The 24,188-nt window shown below is 38.9% G+C and overlaps 1 protein-coding gene across 1 annotated transcript in view; it reads left to right on the forward strand.

Moving 5' to 3' along the window:
• Positions 1-17,990, forward strand: part of LGR5 (leucine rich repeat containing G protein-coupled receptor 5) — a 90,171-nt gene extending 72,181 nt beyond the window's left edge. The window contains exons 9-18 of the mRNA XM_039571481.1: positions 90-161; positions 272-340; positions 473-544; positions 3,456-3,521; positions 3,718-3,789; positions 4,664-4,735; positions 6,627-6,752; positions 11,642-11,787; positions 13,394-13,477; positions 13,997-17,990. Coding sequence (XP_039427415.1) covers positions 90-161; positions 272-340; positions 473-544; positions 3,456-3,521; positions 3,718-3,789; positions 4,664-4,735; positions 6,627-6,752; positions 11,642-11,787; positions 13,394-13,477; positions 13,997-15,087 — 1,870 coding nt within the window. The 3' untranslated portion in view covers positions 15,088-17,990. The remainder of the gene's footprint in view (positions 1-89; positions 162-271; positions 341-472; positions 545-3,455; positions 3,522-3,717; positions 3,790-4,663; positions 4,736-6,626; positions 6,753-11,641; positions 11,788-13,393; positions 13,478-13,996) is intronic.
• The last annotated feature ends 6,198 nt before the right edge of the window (positions 17,991-24,188 follow it).

Raw genomic sequence — 24,188 nt, forward strand, 5'->3', positions numbered from 1 at the left:
TACTCATTTGTTTATAGTATAACAATATAATATATTTAGAATCTTTTAAAATATTTTTCATTAAATGGTTTTTTTTCCTCTTTTTTCAGACATTTTTATGATAACCCTATCCAGCTCGTTGGAAAATCTGCTTTTCAACACTTACCAGAACTAAGAACTCTGTATGTGTTTACTTTTTTATTTTAGTTGTCTTTTTATATTGCAATATTAGAGTTGTCCCACACATCCATCACCATAATTTTATTGAATTTTTTTTTTTTTTTAATTCTAGGACCTTAAATGGTGCTTCACAGTTAACAGAGTTTCCTGATCTGACAGGGACTACAAGTCTGGAGAGTTTGTAAGTGCTAGAGATGTATTTTTGATTTGTTTTATTTCCTTCTATGCTTACTTATTGTAAAAAAAGTCCTAAAAATTTTTTTTGTTTTTCAATCTTTAAAAAGTTCTTTTTTTTCATAAATTCTTTCAACAGGACACTCACAGGAGCACAGATCACCTCTCTCCCCAAATCAGCTTGTGACCAGTTACCTAATCTCCAAGTGCTGTACGTTTCAGTAAGATTATTAACATGACATTAATGCAATAGATTAATAGACAAATGAAACTATTATGATTTCAAAATTACCTGATTACTGCTATTTCTGTGTATCACATTACTTCCTAGGAATTCAGCTCAGGGAGCTGGCCGCTGCGTTATTTAAAAACTTTACAACCCACTAGCAATCAGGATTTCCCATACATTGTTGAGAAAGATGATTACTTAGAGTATTTTTAGGAAAGGATAAAAAGGTTCTTGATTTTGTTTGAAAAAACACAGAACTACCTTATTTTCATGCATTCTGTCTCTCATACAGTACTTTGGGAATTTTTTTCTCACTAAGGCAAATAATTCATTGAAGTGAATAGAAAATATAACTAAGGACTGCAGTTATGAGTTATGCTCCTCTTTTAGTTTCTTTCCCAACCAGACATAAGTAGCTGACTGAAATTTTAATAAACTATTCCTTGACATAGTTGGGCATATTTGATATGATAAATATACAATATTATTTTAACTTGGAAATTTCCTTGGAGTTTGCTTAATCACTAAGGAAAGTAATCATTGTGTCCACTTCTTTGAGAATGAGCCAAGAGCACTTTCCTCTATGTATTACATCACTAGGAATGTATTTGGTATTAATTCTCTGGCCAACATTGAAATAGCACTAATTATAATGCATTATTTGAATACCAGAGTGAATGTCAAGAACATTTCCAGAAAAAATTAAGTTTTAGTTGATGGACTCAATATAATCATTTCCAGAGTGATAAAACACAGAGTCTGCTGCCAGAAGAAAGTCTACCCACAGAATTAAGTTTAAGTATGTCCTGTATCATTCAAAAACAATAAATAACCTCAAAACAGAGGACAAACAAATAATATAGCAATTAATAACTTAGAGAGTTCATAGTAGAGTAGGACTGTACATTGGAAATTCACATTTTTTATTTTTGAGTATTACCCTATATTATTACAGCTGATTCTTAAAAGATCAGGGAACTGATTTATCAGCAATTTCAAGTACTCAGGGGCTGCTCTTTCCCCATTGCTGCCAGATTGGAACAAGCCTGCCAAGTCCCATTTCGGTTTGCACATCAGTTTTGGCTGTGCCATGGAGGATAATGGTGCACTGAACCCACGAGTTGCTTGGAGACTGAGACCTTGCAGGGGGTCCCTGGCTCAGATGCACTCTCAAACACAACAAGTGCAAACACTGCTTTGAAAGGCAATGTGTGCATCCTACCCAGCCACCAACACTTCCAAGTGTGGATTAATGTACACAGAGGCTTCCTGGATGTGTGCACACCTGCAGTAAAGGTGTGTGTGAGAACACTGTCCCAGCAGTCCTCCAAAGACTGCCCTCAGCACAGCTGGGAATGCACCTCAACACAGGAAACAAAACCACATGCCCTCTGCTGCTGCCAAGAGCCTCATGTATTAAGAAAGTGGGGAAAAAAGACCTTAAAAATAAACAAGTAAAATATTTCCTGGCACTCTGACAGAAACTGAGGGGAGATTGCTCTCAAGTTCAGGGTTTTTTTCGGTGTGTGAGGAGGGAGTGTCAGTATGTACAACATTCAAGCTGGTAACATATTTTTAAGAAGACCTAAGTGATAAACCTGTGGATGACAGAATAGCCACTGTCTGCCAGACATACAAAACATCCTTTACCTTGGCCTGAAAGCTTCTACCTCACTTGAATCCTCCTCTGTAATGTCTGATTTGGACCACAGTGCTCCTTTTTTTGTACACAAAAAACCTCCCAAAACAGAACCATGTTGATGTTTGCCTTTGCACAGAGTAAAATCAGAGTAGAATACCTTAAAGACACACACAGTCATTACTTGCGCTCCTTCCACAAATCATATATAAAATAGTCCAAATGCCCTTGTTGGAACAATAACAGTGAAAATACAGTTTTACCAAGGAATTAAATAGGTGGTTATGAACCAGTTTTAGAGAATTGGAGAAGTGAGAAGAATTTCAGAAGTGAAAAGTGATTACTCTTTCATGTGATAGTACTGGATAACTGTGAAAAAGGACATTTTTTCTAATTCTAGGCATAAGCTTTTTTTCTCTATTCTTTTCACAAGCAAATTTCCCATTTAGGTTTCCCTGAGCAACACACACACACACACACACATACACATATATATATATATTGGATGAGACTCTTGGGTGGTGGGGGCTGGTGTTTGGTTCATTTTTTTTTTCCCCTTCAGTTTCTGCAAATTGCCTGAGCTTGGTTTTGATTAGTTATATTATACTATAAATCAGTCCAGATGTTTCAGTTATTCTGTAATTTGTTGTGTTTTGGCTCAAGTCTTTTTAAGGTTTTTTTTGCCCCCATGTAGTGATTGATTTCAAAGTTAGTTCCAATATTTTTTCGACCATTTCCCTCAGTTCTAAGATGTAGCAGTCTAAGGATCAGAGGCAATACTGCTTAATTAAATGTGTAGTGGGAAGCTGATTGTGATTCTTACCAGAAAAATACAGGATCTTTGAAAAAATATGAGTATATATGCTTAGTAGATTATTTTCAATGGTTTAAATATTTATCAAAATGTAAACATTATAAATATGAAGTCTGTGATATAAATCCAGATGGCCAATATCATTACTGTAAAACACTCAGCAGAGCTCTACAATTCAGGCAGGAAATCTTCAGACAATGCAAGGAATTTGCAAATGTGGATATGGAGTTAATGTATCTTGCCTTTTCACCTCCTCTCTCCTCTTCAGTTAGAAATCAAAATGTGACAGATGAGACATAAGTGAGTTTGTACACTTCTATTCTTCTGTGACTGTGGATAAAAACAAATTATTTTTAATTGACCATGAAAGTACACAATGAAAGCTATTTTTCTTTTAACATGCCTTTGATGTTAATCTGTTTGTTTCTCGTATAATTCAGGGATCTGTCTTATAACCTGCTGGAAGATTTACCCTGTTTTACTGCATGTAAAAAACTCCAGAAAATGTAAGTGTCAAACCACCCAAAGAAGCTTAAAAAGAAGCATCTATGTGTGTTTGAGTATAATTAACTTGGTTATTGCTGGCTGATTTGACATACCCCAGATACACTTTACTGAAGTGGATCATGAACACAATCTAAAACACCTCAAAGTGCCCTCCAAGTATCTTTGAAACTGAGGAGATTCTTATTGCTGTTTCAGTGACTTGCATCACAATGAAATCGCTGAAATCAAAGCAGACACGTTTCGGCAGCTGGCTGCTCTTCGGTCTCTGTGAGTACCCCCTAGCAGACGTTCACACAGGTTCTCAAAAATATGGGGTATACAATGTCTGCTCGTGATGTACCCCAAAGGATCCTTATTTCAGTTTTTTCTTGCTATGATCTTTTGCCTGAGTTTATAACTGTGAAAGGAGAGCAAACATTGTGAAGTTTAGCATCTGCAGCAACGAATTAAAATATGTAAGCTTATAGCCATAAAAACTGTTACTTCTAAATGTTTCTAATGGAGGTGGAGAAAGTTACTGAGCCAGAGCTGGTATCTGTTGGCAGGTTCACGTTATAATCAGCTCTAGGGAGTGGGAAATCTTTTTACAGAGAACAGCATCTTAAGACATAGAGTCCAGTCACGTGCAGGTTTCCAGTTTTCACACAGACACATGTGCTAGAGGAGTAATTTTGTCAAGAAATTACTCATGGTTGTAACTTTTTGCAGAATTGAACCCATACATTTTTTTAAGAGTTGCTCTCAGTCTTTTTGACTTTTCAGGGGCGGTGAAAATTGAGATTAGGAAGTTAAGCCTATTGACCATGGTTTTGGTGTTCTTAGTCACATGAGAACATTTTAGAAGACTTAGTCCGTATAACCCACCCTTCTTTCTGCTGTCTTAAGAGGCAGTGAAGGAGATTGAAAAGCCTTGGGCTGTGGTGAGCATTAAGACATTTTAAGTTGTCAGTTTAATAGCACCACAACTGACTAACAATTAAAAAATGGAAAAAATACTTTGCACTGTGAGGTATGCAGGAGCTTATTGAAAATATTGGCATGTAATTAATACCTTTTTTATATTTAGGCCTCCTAATCAAGTGTTTGAAAACTTCCATATTCACTCAGTGGGTATGTAATTTTCTACTCACTTTTCTTGTAGGGATTTAGCTTGGAACAAAATTAAAATTATTCACCCCAATGCCTTCTCCTCTTTACCATCTCTGATCAAACTGTAAGTATTTGTATATCTTATACATTCAAATTTTTCTGTTTTTCTTGCAAGAGTATACAAAAATCTAGTAACTTGGGTGCCCCAGCAGAAATGAAGGGTTTCTCTGTTCTAATCATCTGGTCTCTTGAATCCATATCTAAATGTCTGCTTTCTTGTACTTCCCCAATTCATGTAGGTATTACAGCAAAGCTGCATCCAACACTGTGTAATGATTTGGGGTCCATGAAGATTATCAGTGCATCTGCCTCTTTTTATTCAATTTGTTAGCAGTTTAGTCTGTTTTAGCAGTGGGAAATATTTCCTGTTAGTTGTGTTTCAGGCCTCAGGAATTGGATTAAAAATCAAATAACTTTTTCCAGAATGCATCTTTATTTCATTGTTCCTCATTTGATGAAATAGTTTTCCTTCTTTAGTTAGTGCAGCCAGAGCAGTTAGTGGTCAAAACATCAGCAGACATTTTTGCAGGCCTTGTTCACAAGCACTTCTCAGTGCTTAATTTTTTTCTTTCTTCCAACTGTCACTTAATGCTTTTTTAATATGAATCCCTGAGGCATTGGCTGTATGGGGAAGATGTGAAAAGAAATTCCTCTGAAGTCATTGTGCTGTATGGTTGTCACAAAGATATGATACTGGGCATTTGCTCTCAGATAATTTGGTAGCTGCTAAAAAGCCTAAATTTGGAGAGGTATTCATTTCTGTTGATGTGCAAAGCTTTCTGAATGGTGCACTGACAAATGTCCACACAGACAATTTTGTCTATAATATCCCTTTTGGGGCCCTCCTGAGAGCTTACCTACCTTGTGAGGTGAGCAGTAAATTGTAGCTTTGGACAATAACATATGACAGTCAGAGAGGGTTAAAGAAAAAAGCCCTCAAACACACAGACAGTAACACGGTGTACCAGTGTTTCCTGAAATGCTAGTCTCTAACCTTGGTCTGACTCAATCATTTTTACCATTGCACCAGGACCTGAATTTCACCTTTGGTGTTTAATGGTGCTGTGTGCAAGACACACACTAAATCAGATAGGTAGAAGCCCAGTCCATCAACATACCTTATTTTATGCCTAGGCCTTAGATTTCAGTATATAGTCCAGACTTTGCTGTTCAGCCTCGGACGTAAAAGCGTTTCAACTGCATCAGACTCCACTTCTTTCTCCTTGACTGTTGACCATCTAGGATATTGCAGAGTAGATAATTTTGAGGAGGACTGAAAAGACTCATTGAATAAATGGGAGAGAGAGCGAGAGAGTGAGAGAGCGCAAAGTAGAAAACAGTACCTCTGGACTCCCCTTCTTTCACAGCTTTGCAATATCTCCTTGATCACTTACCACTTTTTCATTCACCTGTTTTACTTTCCTCAAGTTATGTATCTGTGTTCATCTGCTCTGTCTTCCCTCAGCCACTCAGACAAACCTCAGCTTGGAAATGTCATCTCCCTCTGCTCCAGCCCAGACCTGTCCTTTCCTGAAACGCACATCTTCCCCATACACCTGACCTGCTCTTTGGGGAGCTTTCAGGGCAGCCATGCCCTGTAGCATCCCACTAAACCTTTTAAATTGTGGGAAGCTGTTCTGGCTCCTTTGAGTTCAAACAGTCAAGTGAGAAGATTTTAAATTCACTTGCTGGTCTCAAAACTGGCAGTATGAATGGAGTCAAAATCTGGGAACAGAGTCCCAACCAACTGCTAGATGTTACTGTTAGCTTTCTGCTAGACATAAAGGTGAGTACTCCTGAGCAGTGCTGCAGCTTTGCTGCGTTCACTGGGCCTCTGTTTAATACAGGCATTTTTTATTGAGTTAGAAAACTTTAACCTGTTTTTTCAATGTGACACTTCTAGTGCTGAAAAAAAAATGAAAACTGTAAGCTGATTTTTATTTGCTGTTACGCAGGGATGTGTCATCCAACCTTTTGTCGTCTTTTCCTGTGACTGGGCTACATGGTTTAACTCATTTAAAATTAACAGGAAATCATGCCCTACAAAGTTTGATAACATCTGAAAATTTTCCAGAACTCAAGTGAGTATATCATTAAAACTAATAAGCCACATTTGTGTTCATGTGCAATGGAAGGTGTGTCAGTGTGTAACGCATGTTACTTCGTACTGTCAGTCTTTGATCTGTGCCATTAAAAGTAAAGCAAATATGATAAAAATGATAGACTTCTTTTATTATGCTCACTTTCAACTGAAGAAACTGTGAAGGTTTTGAAATATTAACCCCAGTACTTGCTTAGTACGAGCCACATCTGCTTCCTGGTGATATGTTTCAAAAGCTGTTAAAACAATATCACTGGCAGCTTAGTGATATGTCCTTCTTCTACTGGACTGTGCTTACAGAACTCCCATTATATGTTATGAGAACACAGCAAATACAAGGGAAGAATATACTCCTGAAAGACCAAAAGATTTGACCTCTTTTGTTTGAACATGATTTTTCTGTAATCTTTTGATTAAGATTCAGATAATACTTTGCCAGTATTACTAACACATTTTGATACTAATAATTTCTGCGGGTCCTCTGCAATATGGGAAGGAAGCGTCCTCTAAAGATCATTTGCAGCTCTGCCAGTCACTGGGTGACCATGGCCCATGTGGGGATTGAACCCAAGACCTTGGCATTATTAGCACCATGCTATAACCAACTGAACTAATTTCAGGGTTACAGCAAAGAGGATTTTGTCTCTGACTTCAGGGTATTTGGGAGTGTCCCCTAACTCTCCTTTCATTTTTATATTTTAATTAGAAGATGCTAAGTGCAACATATATTTTATCACGTTTTACTGTAAAAAGTTTGGTATCAGAAAATATGAAACAACTAAACAGTGTGCACATAGTTACAAAATCACAGAGTGGTTGAGGTTGAAAGGGACCTTTGAGGCTGTCTTGTTCCAACCACCTGCTCAGGCAGGGGCACCTGGAGCCCGTTGCTCGGGACCACATCCAGACAGCTTTAGAGTATCTCCAAAGATGGAGAGTCCATCCTTATGATGTTTTCACTGGATTTGCCTTTTGCGCTGGAAAAGGCCCAAGAGTCTTAGCAGGCAGACAGTTCAATATGTGACCAGTAATGACAAGGACTGGAGTGTTTGGAGTTATCAATAAGGGAATGATGAATAGAAGTGTGGAGCTGATTAAAGCTCTATGTACAGCACTGGAGGGATCCACCCTAGAACAATTCTGTGATGGCACGTTAATACAAACCGAGATAAGAGCTGCAAAAAATGGTACCAAGGTTAGGAAACAATGCCCTAAAAGTCTTAATAAACCCAAAATTGGTAGTTTGTCACAGAGGAGATTAGGCAATGACTTCATCAAGTGCAAGATAATGTTGCACTTTATGTTAACTATAACGTTAACATTCAAGGTACTAGTGGTCTCTTTTACATTAGAGATCTTGAGATAGGTCTCAGAGGCCAAGGAGCAAGTACCATAAAAATCATGATTGGTTGAGACTGGGCTTATATCATACTTTTTCTTCTCTCACTGGCTTTGCCCAAATGCTAAGACAGGTGACAATTCTAAAATAATTGAAGTTTCTTTAAAAGAATGTACACACAAGAAAATGGATTACTTCCAACCTGGCAAGTATGTAATGATGTATATACCATGACCTAGAGGCATAAGAGGTGCTGCAGTAATCCTAGAAAAATCCATTATTCAACTGAATTATGTATAACTAAGATTTTTTTAATTCTTTTCTCAAAATTATACTTTGTATGAATTTCCCATCAGTAAAATGGTGTACATTGCTCAAATGAAAGTACAGTGTATTTCAGTGTAACAATTGTTAGCAAGGATGTGTCAAACTAACTTAATTCTTTTAAAAAATTTATTCAAAGTATGAATAATATATCTAGAGTCAATTACATCTGTAAGAACAAATTATATCCAGTCAGCAGAGAATAGGGTAAAATCCTGATCTACAGTCTGTGTGACTTTTACCGTAAATCAAAATGAGGTCAGGATTTCACAGGATCACTGCACAGGTAATGCACAAAGCACCAAACTTGAACAGAGATCTAAAACAAAATGAAATTTCACCCTTTGCAATTGTTGTAACTAGCCAATGGTTACATTAAAGACAAATTCCTGTATAAAAACTTCCTACTCATCTAAATTCATCAATACAGACACATCAAAGAGCTGAGCATCCCCTTCCCCATCATCAGCAGTAGCACTAGGACACTCTACAGAGCTGAGCCCAGCCTATTACAGCAAGCCTTGAGGAAGCAAAGTCAGGCTGCCAGCCACTCCTTCCTTCTTTATCTGATGCTTTGATTCAGTGCTGAAAAGAACTCAGTGCTTTGCTCCATTCATCATAACTGTGCCTTCCTGTTCACCATTAACTCCACCATTAGCTACCTTTGTGAGGGAGGACACGACCTTGTGTTCTCTGCTGCTTAATCTAAAAACAGAAAAAAGAGGCATTCCTTGCTAGAGGAAAAAAATTATCAAGGATACAGATATCATTAGTGAGATAAGGAGTATATAAAAATAAAGTTTGCCAGTATTTCTAAGAGTTTAATTTGACAAAGTCCAAATCTAATCACCCACATCAAATAAGCACCAGCCATAAAAAGGACTGCCTTCAGCACTGTATGCCTGAGAGCTCCTTCTTTTTTTTTTTTTTTTTTTTTTTTTTTTTGTTGTTGTGTTAAATGTAGCTTTTGTGACAAAAAGCTCCTCTGTCACCAAGATCTGATACTTGTTAGCCACTTTGCAAAGTATGGTTTGTCCTCTGTGTTCTGGATTGCAGCCACTGTGTGCAGTTGGGCTTTGCACACAGATTAAGCAACATTTGTTAATTTAAGGATTATGTGTATATCCTAATAACGCAGGCTAGGGGGAAAAACAAACAAAAACTGTTCAGATTTAAGAATGGATGCTAGAAATACCTACAGAGAGGATAAGAAATTGGAGTCTTGCTCTTTAAAGATCATTTAAAAGCCATGAATGTTTTTTGCTACATCATCAAAGTAGTGGACCAGTACAATGTGGGACATCCACATTTCCAGTGTATGACAGACCAGCAGGTTGGTAGAAGCACAAGAGGGTCTGGAAATGGGTCCTTATTGAGTACATAGAGCTGTTTGAATAACCAGAGAATAGAATATATTTCTGTTAGTCTCTTGTGCCTGAAATATCCATTAACAGTTCATTCCCCCAGCTATATCAATGTCCTTCCAAAGGTCTGAAGCCACAAATTGCAGGGATTACCTCACAGAACTGTCAGTGTTACTTTTGATAATTTTTTTTGTTCCAAAAAAAGGAAATTTCTGTTTGGAGATTGGGATTGGGTTTATCCCAGATGATTAGCTATGGGTTAGTCTAGTAATCGGTGGGTTTAATAGTAGTTTATTTAAGAAGGGCTTCTGGGAAATGCATTCAAAAATGTTTAATCAAGATAATCTCATGTTAAAAGATGGAATGCAGATGAATGAGTTAGAAATTAAATATTTAAATCTGCTGGCCTGAGGTTGCTTGACAGTTAGATCTTGGTTATCTTGAACTTTTATTGAGCACCCTAAAAATTTTGTATTGGGTACAAGGGTACAGATTATTGTGGTTAATTTCCAACAGAAATGTAAGGGCATAGAATCTAAATGCCCCCAAATGCACTAATTTAAAAATCACTTTAGAACTTAACATTCCATTTGTTCCCCTTTGTACCAAGCTTTTGGCTAGTGCACAAGTTTAAAGTCTTGTTGGCACTGGGCCTGATTCAGCTTGGTTTCTCTGATTTCCTGGGGGTTAGAGGTTGCTTATTACACTCATTATGTTAATTTACATGATTAACCTGTTGAAAGTAATCTGATAGGAGGATCTAGTTCTACTTTATTCCTTTTAAGTTAACTCAGAATAACTTCTAATCACTTCTTTATCTTTGAACTTTTTGGTTTATTGGGCTTTCAGAATTAAGGTGAGTTGTTAGGTTTTACTATGTGCTATTGGTGAACTGTGCAAATTAAATCTCTCTGCTTCCGAAGCATAAAATATATCTATGGAATAGAAGTAGTCCGTAGAACTCAGATAGTAGTTCTTCTATGCTCCCCCAGAACTTGCACATTCCCAAAGGAATTAAATTTACAGCATACCAGAAATATGCAATTTTTTGACAACAGAAGCCTTCATAATGATTGGAACTCACTGACATATATTGTTATGTCAATGTTATGTTAGGAATAGCCATGATCTTAAAAGAATTAAGAATTAGTATCCTGTGTCCTGCAATGATTGTTCTCATTTTTAAGACAATGAATAAAGTAAAACCTTTCTCTCAGTGACATCTATTTCACACACAGTGCCTGATTCACTTTTGGTTTAGAACACTGCTTTCTTGATCTTCTGCAAAGAAACAATCTCCTTTTTGCCATCTTACTGTGAAAAGAGTTGAATGTGGAAGGAGGTGAATAAAGCTTGACTTCCAAAAGATCTCATTCTCCCTAAACTGGAGAAATTCAATTTGGGAAGTGTTTTGGTTTTGCCCGGTAGACAGGTTGTTATCTTTGGATGTGTTTGGTTTTTTTTTTAAACAAACCATTATGAAAGTAGAAAGTAACTGTTGGAGAAACTGTTGATTTACACAGTAAAGTCATTGAAAATCATAAAAATAGAAATACAACTCTGAGTAACATTCACTCAACAGCAAGACACAGATCTCCCACTTTCATGTCTCCTATGAAAACACATAAGAAAACTTCATTGTGTCTTTCCTAAAATTAGCCTAAAAACCATTGGCATTTCTGATGAGGAATTTTATTTGTGAATCCTCATTTTGTATTATCATGATGGATTTTTACCCGGAGATAGTTTTACTTTGCTTTGTGCTAACTGTAGAGGAGCAGTACAATCCAGTAACTCTGGTGCTTAACCAGTATCATGGCATGCTTCCTTATTCTTCTGCAGGGTTATGGAAATGCCTTATGCTTATCAGTGCTGTGCCTTTGGAGCTTGTGAGAACCACTACAGAATCTCCAGCCAGTGGAGTAAAGATGAGAATAGCAGCATTGATGACTTTCATAGAAAGGATGCTGGACTGTTACAAATTCAAGGTAACCATCATCTTAGGCTTTTAAGTCTGCCTGAAGGCTGGGAGCAACCTGTGATGTTAAATAAATCAAATACTCTTTACAGTCACAGAGGTGGCCTCTCCCTCCCTCTTGCCCAGTAATGTTATTTAAGCATTCCTGTGCTTAGCAAACTCATTATTTTAGGTCTGCCATTCAAAAATCTCACTCACTCATGCACTCATCTTTTCATCCAAATAATAGCTATAGTAATGGGGTAAATTAAATCTTGCCTTTATATGAGAGACAGGGTAGTTCAGCTGGTATGTAACTCCATATGAGAGCAGGCCAGCAAAGATGTAGTTTCTTGCCAGCCTCAGAATGGAACACATCTTTGGCTTACCCACACAGTTCAGGATGAGTCATAGCGAAAGTATGTGGCTACTTTGGCATATTTTTTCATAGAATCATAGAATATGCTGAGTTGGAAGGGACCCACAAGGATCATCAAATTCATCACCTGACCCTGCACAGGACAGCCCCAAGAGTCACGCCATGTGCATTGTCCAAACACTTCTTGAACTCTGGCAGCCTTCGTGCTGTGACCCCTTCTCTGGGGAGCCTGTTCCAGTGCCCAGCCACCCTCTGGGTGAAGAACATTTTCTTGATATCCAAGCTAAACCTCCCCTGGCTCAGCTTCATGACATTTCCTTGGGTCTTGATTGTGAGAGGAAGAGTTTTGTACCAGCCCCTCTGCTTCCCCTCATGAGGATGTTGAAGACTCGAATGAGGTTTCCTCTCAGTCTCCTCTTCTTCAGGCTGAACAAACCAAGTAACCTCAGCTGCTTCTCATACACCTCCTCCAGACCCTTCATCATCCTCATAGCCCTCCTTTGGACAGTCTCCAATAGATGTATATCTTTCTTATATTGTGACACCCAAAACTGCCCCCAGCACTCGAGGTGAGGCCGCCCCAGTGCAGAGCAGAGCGGGACAATCCCCTCCCTTGCCCAGCTGGTGATGCTGTGCCTGATGCACCCCAGGACAGGGTTGGCCCTCCTGGCTGCCAGGGCACTGCTGACTCATGTTCAACTTGCCATCGACCAGGACCCCCAGGTCCCTTTCTGCAGGGCTGCTCTCCAGCATCTCATTCCCCAGTCTATGCACATAACCAGGGTTTCCAGAGAGTGCGTTTGTTCTCTAGGACACAAGACTACTGTATTTTTCATCCCCTTCAGCACTAGGTCTGTTACTTGATCTGTTATGTAGGTGCACACATACATTTATACCACCCTGTTGCTTTCTGTGCTATCTCTGCTCCTGCAAACCAGTCTCAAGAGTTCAGCAAGAATAGAGCCAAGAATACATGGTAGAGTCATGACATAAAAAACACAGATAACTTGATTAATTCTTAGCAGCATGGCACAACAGCAGAATGCCCATTTTAAACTCCTTCCTAGGCAATCATCACACCTCAAATTAGGCGATAGAGAATGTACCTGTAAGTGATTATTTTCAGAGGAGTAAAGATGACAATCCCTGGCAAAGGGACAAGACCAGGCCTTAAATAGCACAGGCATTTTTGCAACTTTTACTAAGAAAACTCTTCCTGAACATGCAGTAACAATTCTGGGTATTTTCTCCCCTATAGATGAACGTGATTTTGAGGACTTTTTTCTTGACTTTGAAGAAGATTTGAAATCCCATCATTCAGTGCAATGCTCACCTTCTCCAGGTATGAAACTGCCAGACAGCAACTCTAAGAGAGATGCGAAGAGAGACACAATTTTCTTGGACTGTGTAATGACATGTTATAAGGTAGCCGAAGTACATCTGTCTGTACTCATTCCATCACACTTCACTAGGACTCATTAGGAACCTGTTCTAATTTATTGAGAGGTAACGTTTTCAGCTTTTTTCACATACTGACAAACATCACAGCATTTCTTGAAACTACAGGAGTTGACACTTGCAGCAGTACTGCCAGGCACAAAAAGAAACTCACAGATTACTCATGATGAAGGACAAAGACTTACATGCACCAGTAATGCAACATGCATCACACATTTAGCAGCGTGTTATCAAAGTCTCAGACTCCAAAGAAAGAGCAGATTTCCAGCTCACTTTTTAGACTAACATCCACTGTTTGGCTGTGCTGAGAACCTGCAAGAAGCATGAACTTTAGTGTCTTAGAAAGCACGAGGTTGTTTTGGTTTACGTAGGTTCCCCTTACCCTTTTATTTTGTCTTTTCAGGTCCCTTCAAACCATGTGAGCATCTGTTTGGTAGCTGGCTGATCAGAATTGGAGTGTGGACCATAGTGGGTTTGACCTTTAGTTGCAATGCACTGGTGTCTGCTACAGTTTTCAGATCTTCATTGTATATGTCCTCCATAAAACTTCTGATTGGTTTAATAGCTATTGTAAATGCCTTGATGGGTGTGGCCAGCGGAGTGCTGGCTAGTGTGGATGCATCCACTTTTGGTAGCTTTGCTCGGTACGGAGCACAATGGGAAAGTGGAATTGGTTGCCAAATAACAGGCCTTCTCTCCATTTTTGCTTCAGAGGCTTCCATATTCCTCCTCACCCTAGCTGCACTCGAACGAGCATTCTCTGTAAAGCATGCTTCAAAGTTTGAAACAAAATCCTCCATTGCCAGTGTAAAAATTGCCATTTCCTTTTGCTTTATGTTGGCACTAATCATTGCAGTGATACCCCTTCTCACTGGAAGCGAGTATGGGGTTTCTCCACTTTGTTTGCCACTCCCATTTGGAGAGTCCACTGCTATGGGCTACATGGTAGCACTGGTACTGCTCAACTCCCTTTGTTTTCTGGTAATGACTGTTGCTTATACAAAGCTCTACTGTAGTTTAGAAAAGGGAGAACTAGACAACATTTGGGATTGCTCCATGGTCAAACATATAGCCCTGCTACTTTTTACTAATTGCATTCTTTATTGCCCTGTGGCCTTCTTATCTTTTTCCTCTTTACTAAACCTCACTTTTATCAGCCCAGAAGTGATTAAGTCAATACTTCTAGTGATTGTCCCATTGCCAGCATGTCTAAACCCACTGCTCTATATACTTTTCAATCCACATTTTAAGGAGGATTTGGGAAGTCTGCGAAAGCAAACTTTGATGTGGAGGAGATCAAAACATGCTAGTCTGATCTCTGTGAATTCAGAAGACATAGAAAAACAGTCTTGTGACTCAACACAAGCATTGGTAACCTTCACGAGTGCCAGCATATCATATGATATGCCCACCAGCAGTTCATTAATGCCACCATCTTATCAAATGACAGAAGGCTGCAATCTTTCGTCAGTCGCATTTGTTCCCTGTCGCTAGTTGCAGTAGCAGTACAGAAAATCTCTGTTTACAAAAGTTTTAATCCCAAAAGTAAGTGTGGATGTGTGCATACGAGTTTAGAGACTGCCTCTAAATTATTGTGACACGCATCAGAAAACAGACAATGACAAAACTTGCAACAGGCTGAAAATCCAATACTTGAGCCTGCTCAGCCTGCTCCCAGAATGCTGGGATGAAGAGAGGAAAAGAAAGCTGTTGAAGTTTGTGCAGTTGTATCAGCTGTTCTCTTTTAAAGTAGCACTACTCAGAAAGGGCATCAGTTGGTCAAGAGCAAAAATAGCATATTAAATTTGTAACATTTTTTCAAAGCATCACCTGATGTTTTCAGGGGTTGGGTTATTTTTTTTCGTGTTTATTGCAATTTGGTTTTAATAATAATTTTTCAGTGCCATGGTTGTTTTTATAAGCATCTTTGTATGGCCTTTGTTCAGCAATGTATCTAAATGGAAGAGTAATCCTGTTGAAGTCCTAAAGGTTTCTGCAGAATACCCTTTGATGAAGTTCCATGTTTGATAAAGCCGATTAAAGGGTTTAACTGGCATTGGGTTTGGATTTTGGAAGTCATCTAACTTGACAAAGCATTTTTAATTGTCAGCGAAAGCTAAAAATTAGCATGATGTGAAAGAAGGTAGTCAAAATCCTGTTAAGCATTTAAAATGTAATTGTAAATGGCAAGGCATTGTCACATGGGTATTTTTCTAATGAGGTTCTGCACAGTTTGGTCCTGAATTGCTTTCATGCCGGTAGAATTACTTCCGGAATTACTGATGATAAAATTGGCAGATGACTCATATAATTTGAAGGTGGAAAATACTAAATAGAAAGTTATTGATATAAAAAAATTGGCATGCTGAGAACTATTAAAGGACACCAAAGGCACTCAGACAGAAACATTCATTTAAGGTAGTATGTGCAGGAATAAAAACTGTAGTCCTGCTCATGGAATGATGTCTGTCTCATGAAACAGTGATTCTAGAAAGCTGCTAGTTCATAGTCACTAGTCAGTTGAAGATTTAGAGGTCACTGGGTCTTTTTGGATAAGGATAGCCAACATCCTTAGCTAAGGCAATATCAAGTAGGAGTGAAGAGGTTGTGTGATCTGTCTTCTTAGCACTGATGCAAGCACTCCTGGGATATTTCAAACACTTATTGCATTTGCATGCTGGAAAGAACATTGTGAAATTGAAAAGGGTATGAATATCATAAATTTAAAGGAACTTAAAAAATAAGTGATTTGATCACAGTTTATAAGTAGCTGCTTCTGGGATACAGAAGTTTGAAGGCAGAGGACTGCTCATCTGAGAGGAGAAGAATCTGGTAAGGTCAACTGGAAATTGACATTAGGGATAAGCAGCCTAGAAATAAAGGTGCAAGTTGTTGATAGAGATGGTCATTAGCTAGTGAAATTATCTGTCACCAAAAATCTCTAAATTCATATTGGATATATGGCCAAAAAAGATACTGGAGCAGCTGTTGAAATTCAGGGGCTTCTGATGGCTTCAGTTTAGGAAAAGGCTTGATTAGATTAACAGAGTTCTCTGACTTTGAATCTGTTAATACTTTGCTGAATCAAGGCATGTATGTTTACACATCAGAAGCATCCCAGTTAGAAAGAAGAGACTTCACGTCCTTGCCAAGTCTACTGTTTAAATATCTCAAACAGAGCCACCTAGAATATAATTCTTTGACCTTGTCCAAGCCATCAGGGGATATTCCAATATTCTTTTCTCAGAGCTGGCACCTTTTGCTTAAGTAAGCTGATCATTTAAGACAGAAAAATGCACAAATTTAGCTTTTGTTGTTGTTGTTAGAAAGAGCTCCCTGAGGAGTAACATTTAATAACCCAGTACTCACTACTCAGTTAATGGCCACTCAGCCTCCAGGTGAACGAGACTAATTTTTTAACATCACGAAGGTTAGGCTAGGCCCAGCAATTAAGGTAATCAGTTACAGATGATTTCTGTCGTTCATCTGTTCCTGTATATAAAAATTACTGGGACTCCAAGGATGGATTTTCACAATGAAGAATTTGCTGCCAACAATGCATATGCCTTGATTTTCCTGCCTATTCACACTGGCGTATTTTTAGTTTTGCAGTTACAGATGGCATCAGTTGACTTTGGCTGACATATTCATCCTTCAGGGAAAAAAAATGAACCAGTTCTGGAATTGTGTATGATAAAGTCAGCTGGGTACTTATCTTAATCCTTATCTGTTGTGGCTTTTGAAGCAGTGCAGCACACAGCTGCAGAAATGATGCCTGAAACCACTTTGGATTAAACAGAGGATCAGTCAACCATTGCACAATACCTATTACCATGTTTACTTAGCTTTAATTTAACTGGGGTCCATCTGTGCTGCTCTGCTTGATGTCAGTGAGGTTCCTTTCAGCTTGCTATATTTAAGAAGTTTGTAAAGAAATTTGAGAAGCAAAATAATGTTATAATTCTAAAGACTAGTTAAAGAAAGCTTCTTTTATCAGAACTTTTATAGCTTGCAGAAGGTCCTAAAGGCTTTGTGTCTTATTTTTATAAGCATGTTTGAAATATTTTGATCAGATATTTTAAACTTGAAATTGTTAAAATTCATTTAATAGATTTTTAAAGTAAAATGTGTAAATATAGAACTGTATTTATTATTACAGTGAAATGCAACTACAGTAAAGGACATGAGATTAAGCCCTGTACAGTTTCTTATTGATATTTGCTATATTTTCTGCTCATATATGTTACTAAATTCATTATCTGTAAATAATATAATGTAAATGTGTAGTGATTGTAAATAGGTGACATGCTTTCTTTTCTATGTGTTCTGAACATATGAAAGTTGTAATAAAATGTGACTCCACAGTAAAGAGCATTTAATCCTGACCTAACACCTCACAAAATGGTGTGCATTCTCAATTAATCCTTCCTGAGTTATTGTAATACTTACACTAACCTCCCTAGGTGTCTGAAATTCTTCACAAAGTATAAGTTACAGGTTGTGTGCTGTAAAAAAAAAAAAAAAAAAAAAGAACAACAAAAGAATAATAGTGTTTCATTTCAACACATACTAAATCTTTTACCAAAATTTCACTCGCAGACCCTTACAAACAGATCCTGCTCCCTGTGCATGCTGCCGTGTCTTGCTGATGACCTCTCAAAATTGCCACAGGTGAGACCAGCATCTCCAGCTGTGTGACAGGGGTGTGCATCAGGTCAGGCACAAGTTACCCACAACCTTCAGACCACAGACATGAGAGGTGCAATTCAACTGCACTAGGCTGCTGCTTCTAATGAGACAGCAAATTCTCCTGCATCCTTCTTTATTTTCTCTCTGACCCCTAATCTGGCAGGTGAAGCAGGTGAGGGGATAACCAAAGAGGCTGGCAAAGTTCATCTTGGCAGAGAGGCAGTAGCACCATCAGGTTTGAAGTGGATGGAGTTGCTAAGGGCAAATGAAAGGTGGGGCTTAAAACACAGGACTTGGCAAGAGCCAGGTTGCTCAGGCTGCACCAGAACTTCCAGCTCAGTTGAATTAAAGGCAGGCAGCAGCTAAGCACAGCCTTGTCATTTTATAGGCAGCAGGGAGAGGTGAAACAGTGCGTGCATTCTTGTTAAGAGGCTCTGCAGCACAGGACAGTTAGATGTGCTTGGTTTTTCAGAGATGGGGATTTTAATTCATTTCTATGATGTACTTGAAAGACAGAGGTAAAATACCAATGAAGCAAAAACTCTCAGAAAGCAATTGTTTAGTCAGGACTTCATATGGCAAGTAACAAATTACAAAGATTTTAAAAAAAGAAAGTAAAATTATCCTATATGTAAATGGATTTTAGCAAGGAGCATGCAGGTTCCCAGAGTAGATGAGGAGGCTAGTTTGGGGAAGATCATTTCTGCCAGAAGGGCCTGTGGAGAAGAAGTTTGTTGGGTGAGTTTTAGAATAGTCTTATTGAGGTAGGACAGGACCAGCAGAGAACAGGAATAAGAAAGCCATTAATTATCTTTAGGAGAAAAAAACAGAAGCGTGACAAAGCATAGGGGAGTGCATAACTCAGGGAGAACAGAGGGCTTCAAGAGACAGGATGCAAATGGGTTGAGTTTTATGAGGTACTAAGAAGCGTGATGGAGTTTTGTGAAGGGTGGAGAGCTCGAAGTGGATACAAAAAGATGGAAGCATTGTGATGGCTGGGACATTGAAATGGTGAGAAAACAAGCAAGTAAAGATGATTTTACATGCATGTGTGCACCACAGGGTAAGCAATATTAGAGCCAGGAACCCTAAGGAAGAAGAATGAAATTGTGTTATTTTAGGAGGAAAATATTACAACTTGAATAATGAAGGGAAAGAGAATACCTACAAAGGAAGAATGAGCTGGTTGATGAGAGCTTCAGTGCAGAAGGGAAAAACAGGCACCAAGGTTATACATCTTGATACATGGAAGAAAGACTCATATTAATTTATGTACCGAATAGTGAGCAGTAGTGCCTGAGGTCACAACTTCAGTGTTCTGGGCAATGTGCTGTCACACATGCACAGGGGACTTCTCCCTGAAAGCACTCGTGCCACAGACATGTAGTGCTCTCTGCAGTAACAACTGAAGGAGAGTTTACTGCAGGCTCATACAACAGGTTATTTAGGGAGAAAAGCCAGAGCATGCCATTACTCTGGCTCACTAGATACATTACTGAGTTTTATTCGGGAACTCTGTCCTCAGAGAAGTTTCAGATGGCCAAGAAAAAAGAGCTAGTAAGAGATACAGTGAAAGCCATAAAGAACATGGGATCACCTGTAAAAGAATGGATGGGGATAAAGGCCAAGCCTTAGCAGACACTAGCAGAGAAGCACAGAGAATGACACCACACAAGTAATGCTGTACCATGTGGGTGTGCAGCTTCAGTCTCCACCCCTAAAAGAGGGGAGAACATCCCTGACTAATCTGGTGGTCATAATTGAACTCAAATGGAGACCAGCCACTTGTGCAGTCCTTGCTGTTGCTGCTGCTCCATATTTGCTTCCTGTCTCCATGACCTATATACACTAGACAGCAGTGACCTATATATACTAGACAGTGAGAGAGCTACTACCATATGAAGTATCAAACTATCTCCTATCCAAATCATCTGTAATAGGAATTTCAGCACAGGGGCACCACTTACTTCCTCTGACTATTGTATGAAGTACAATATCATAATGAGACATTTCTCTGTCATCAGTTTAGGTTGCTATATGAAAGTTAAGGTGCTGAAAATTTCATTGATCAATCACTTAAGAAGGGCTCAAATAATTTAAAAATGTAGCAAAAGTAATGTCTTCCATAGGAAGACACTGGAATACAAGGAAGTGGAGACAGAGGAGTAAGAACATGGATATGAAAAGCTAACAATATAAAAACAGAAGTAGGATCACACTGGCAGCAGTCGTAGTGTCAGAAAATTCTTTCCAGATCCATGACGCATAGTAATTGTGCAGATGCTCAGGTGCTGCAGAAGACAGCTCTCAAACTCCAGGAGAGCTGTACTGCTTCCACCAGCAAGGGAGGGACCAGTATCTCCACCAGCCATAATAACCACCTCATGTTCTCTTTCATTAACATGTGCCAAATAAGGGACTAGTCTGTCCTTCTGCAACAAAGTTATTGTAAAAAATAATGTGAAGCTAAGCCTAGAACACTGACTGAACTCTTTCTATGTCTTTGCTTGAACCAAATGCCAGCTACATTAGATTAGACATTTTAAAGAAAAATGCAGATTTACCCATGCTAATAAGTAAAGCAGAAGAGACTCCATGTGTTATACCCAACCCTTACAAGTATACTGGGAAGAAAAGGCAGTATCAACATTAAGAACATCTTGTTCATATAATGAGAATCACAGACTTGTGCTCCAGTGACTCTGGAGACATAGGAAACCTGAGTATGTTCTCTCCATAAAAAAAAAAAATCTGTTGTGGCATTGTCAAAATTATCTAAAGTCCGATCTCAGTCATAAGAAAAAAAAACCATTAAGAATATTCCTCTTGAGAGCTGGCCTTCAGCCAGGATTTCTAAAATTCTTAGTCACAAAGAGTCCACTCAAAATCCCTACTTAATTTTTTCACAGGTGGCAACATTTCCACTTGTCAAGTAAAAAAATATGCTTTGTTTACAAGAGGAAGACTGTCCATCTGTGAATCTAAATACTTCCACTAAGTTTTATGCATGCACATACCAGAGTCTTCTGCAGTCAGCCTTGAAGGTCTCAGGACTCCAAAACTAATTCTTGAAGGAAGTTTCAAACATCTCCTTCTGCATCTGGTATCATTCTCTATATGCAATCACTGTTTTGACAGGTGTCTGCAGTTACTAATTTGGTTCCATGCATAACAACAGCTTCTCAGGACTATCTATAGAGGTCACTGCAGTTATTATCAGCATTTCCCATTTATGATCTAACCTATTCCTGGAGGAAGGAGTTCTCCCAGCCTTCCAAGAAAAAAGTAATAGGGGAGATTTTTCTACTCAAAACAGGTGTTTCATCTCCCATAGGAAGTACCACAGCCTTCTGGGAAGTCCTTCTAGGTCTCTTTTCTGGTTGACTATGAAAATGAATTCCAGAGAGGTTTGTGTGGCCAGAGAATGATTTCTAGAATATGAAATCAGTGCTTCAGTGTGAGACACTGAAATGCTGATGGTGAATGGCTCAAACAATTGGCCACTTGCAAAAGTAATGGGCGATTTGCTGACAATGACATGCAAGGGAACAGCCCAGGTGCAGAGGGAGTGCACACCCTCCACCAGAGGCTACAAACAGGGTTTTGAACCACACAGGGGAAGAGGCCTGTAAGAAGCAGATCCTGGGAGATGGGATAGTGCTTTTTATCATGCCAATATCCTACATTACATAACTGGCTCAGGTGTAAAACTTCCCTCTGAGAGAGATAATGGGACATTCACAGGTAGGTCTGAAGGTTCATCCCTTGTGATGGGCATAATTGGCTCAATTGTGCTGATGTGAGAGGCAGCTGTCATGTCTTAGAAGGTGTCATAAACCATCAAAGACCCCTGAAGTGCCACATGACCCACAGCGTTGCATCAGACATTGTAAAACTGCCCCCCCCCCGGGGAGGTACCTGGGGGTTGCCACTGAGCCTGAGTGTATATTAACACATTGGCCTTTTTGTTTCACGGGCTTCTCCCACCCCTGGCAGATCAAGACTGCCACCATCAATTCAACCAACAGATGTCTAAATTGCAGCAATCAAGTCTCATTGCTGCATCTGAGGATGGTGACTGTATACCTTTCTCCCTTCTTTTTCTTCCTCTCTACTTTTTCTTTCTTTTTCTCTCCCTTTCTTCTCCTAACTTCTCAAAACATTCTGTAAGCCAGACTAAAAAATTCGAGTCAATGCTTTAGTAAGTGCCTTGTTTTGTCTGGATAAGTTAAAGGTGGCTACCTTTAAGTTTGCGAAGCTAAAGTTTGTGAAGTTCCTTACTTCGTCTGGATTTTGTTTTGAAATGTAACAAGTACCTTAGTCCACCTTAATCTAAAGTTTGCAAGCAAATGCTTGTTATTGAACCTCCTGAGAATTTTGTTGTTTCTCCTGTGCACCATCCAGAGTGAATCAAATGATGTTCCCCTAAACCCATGGAATGGATTGGGACACAACAACATCTTAATACCCAAAGTGGGAAAACAGTTTCCTGACATAATTGAATGCCTTACTGTGAATGCAAAGTATGAGGAGTTTTGCTTTATTTGATACATATTTGCCCCAGTATGCAGATAATTCCCAAAATTGTTGGAATTTCCCATGGGTTTTTTGTTAGGGGGGTTTTGCTGGGATTTGTGTTTTTTCTCGGTTTTTTGGTAGGTTTGGACAAGAGGACATATTCTAGAAAATCTTCCACTCCCCCGGATACCCAGTCCTGCTCAACCTGGCCACCCAGGTGGGCTTCTCCATCCTGGAGTCCTCCATTCTGGAGGACTTGGAGAGCTAAAGACACCAAGTCCTAAGACATTGAAGAATATGTCTCTAAGGGACAATGACATTCTTGCTGAGCTGAAATAAGGCAATAAAGCACACAGGATGAACAGCAGAGTTTGGCATATGTTCATTAGCACAAAGACAAGGAGTCAATGTGCTCTGTCAGAGAAAAATACACTTTCACTTGGCAGAGAGGTAAAGTCAGGGCAGACTGGAAACTCTCTAGGATCACCATGGGCCAGAAAGCTTTTGCAATTACCTTAGAAAAATAGAGACTGCATATCAGAAAAATATTCTCTTGACACTATTCTTTACACAAGACTGTGGGTGTATGTAGGTCTTTCCAAGTCTTTAAGCAATTTCCCACCACCCCACCCCCCCCAAGAATTTTACAACTGTAAGAAATCCATTTTGTGATCCATAGGTGAATCAGTATCAATTTCTCTCTACTTTTATTATTATCTGTGTTAGGAGAGCACTTTGGAGCCTTGGTCTCAGACCAGAATCTGAGTGGTCTAAGCACTGCAAAAACACAAAAAGAAAAAGCCTGTTCGGAAGCTCTCAGAGCTATATCCTGAACACACGTGAGCATAAAGAGAAAGGAGAAAAATGGGTAAAAAAGTCCACATACCTTTGCAGTGTAGAATTCAGAAGCTTTCCAAGGACCTTCTTCCCTTCAGTGGATTTCAGCAAGTGTTTATTCCCACACCAAATATTCCTATTTGCACAGTAAAATTTCTCACGTTTATAGGCAGTTAACTACACCATAGTCCTAAAAACTGTTGCTTTATGGTAGAGTAAAGCATTTCTCATCAAATGTTGGACCTCAGAAATAAAACATTAGGTCTGATTTTTAATTTTTTTTTTTAAATAAATGACAAACAATAGAGCTATTGTCCACTAAGTACCATTCTTACACCAAGAACCTTTCATAATGACAGCAGCATCTTAAAAGTGCTTTGATCTATGAAGGATCAAATATCTTTGTTTCCTATTAACATAGCTCTCTTTCCCAACAGAGCACAGAGCATTTCTGATAATGGCACTCTTATTACAATAATTAGAAAAAGATTGTTCAGCTCTATTTCCCTCTTAGAGCTCCCTGGCAAATTTCTCCTTTCGTGTCATTCAGA

This window comes from Corvus cornix, chromosome 1A (genome assembly GCF_000738735.6).
Source record: "Corvus cornix cornix isolate S_Up_H32 chromosome 1A, ASM73873v5, whole genome shotgun sequence".
Lineage (NCBI taxonomy): Eukaryota > Metazoa > Chordata > Aves > Passeriformes > Corvidae > Corvus > Corvus cornix.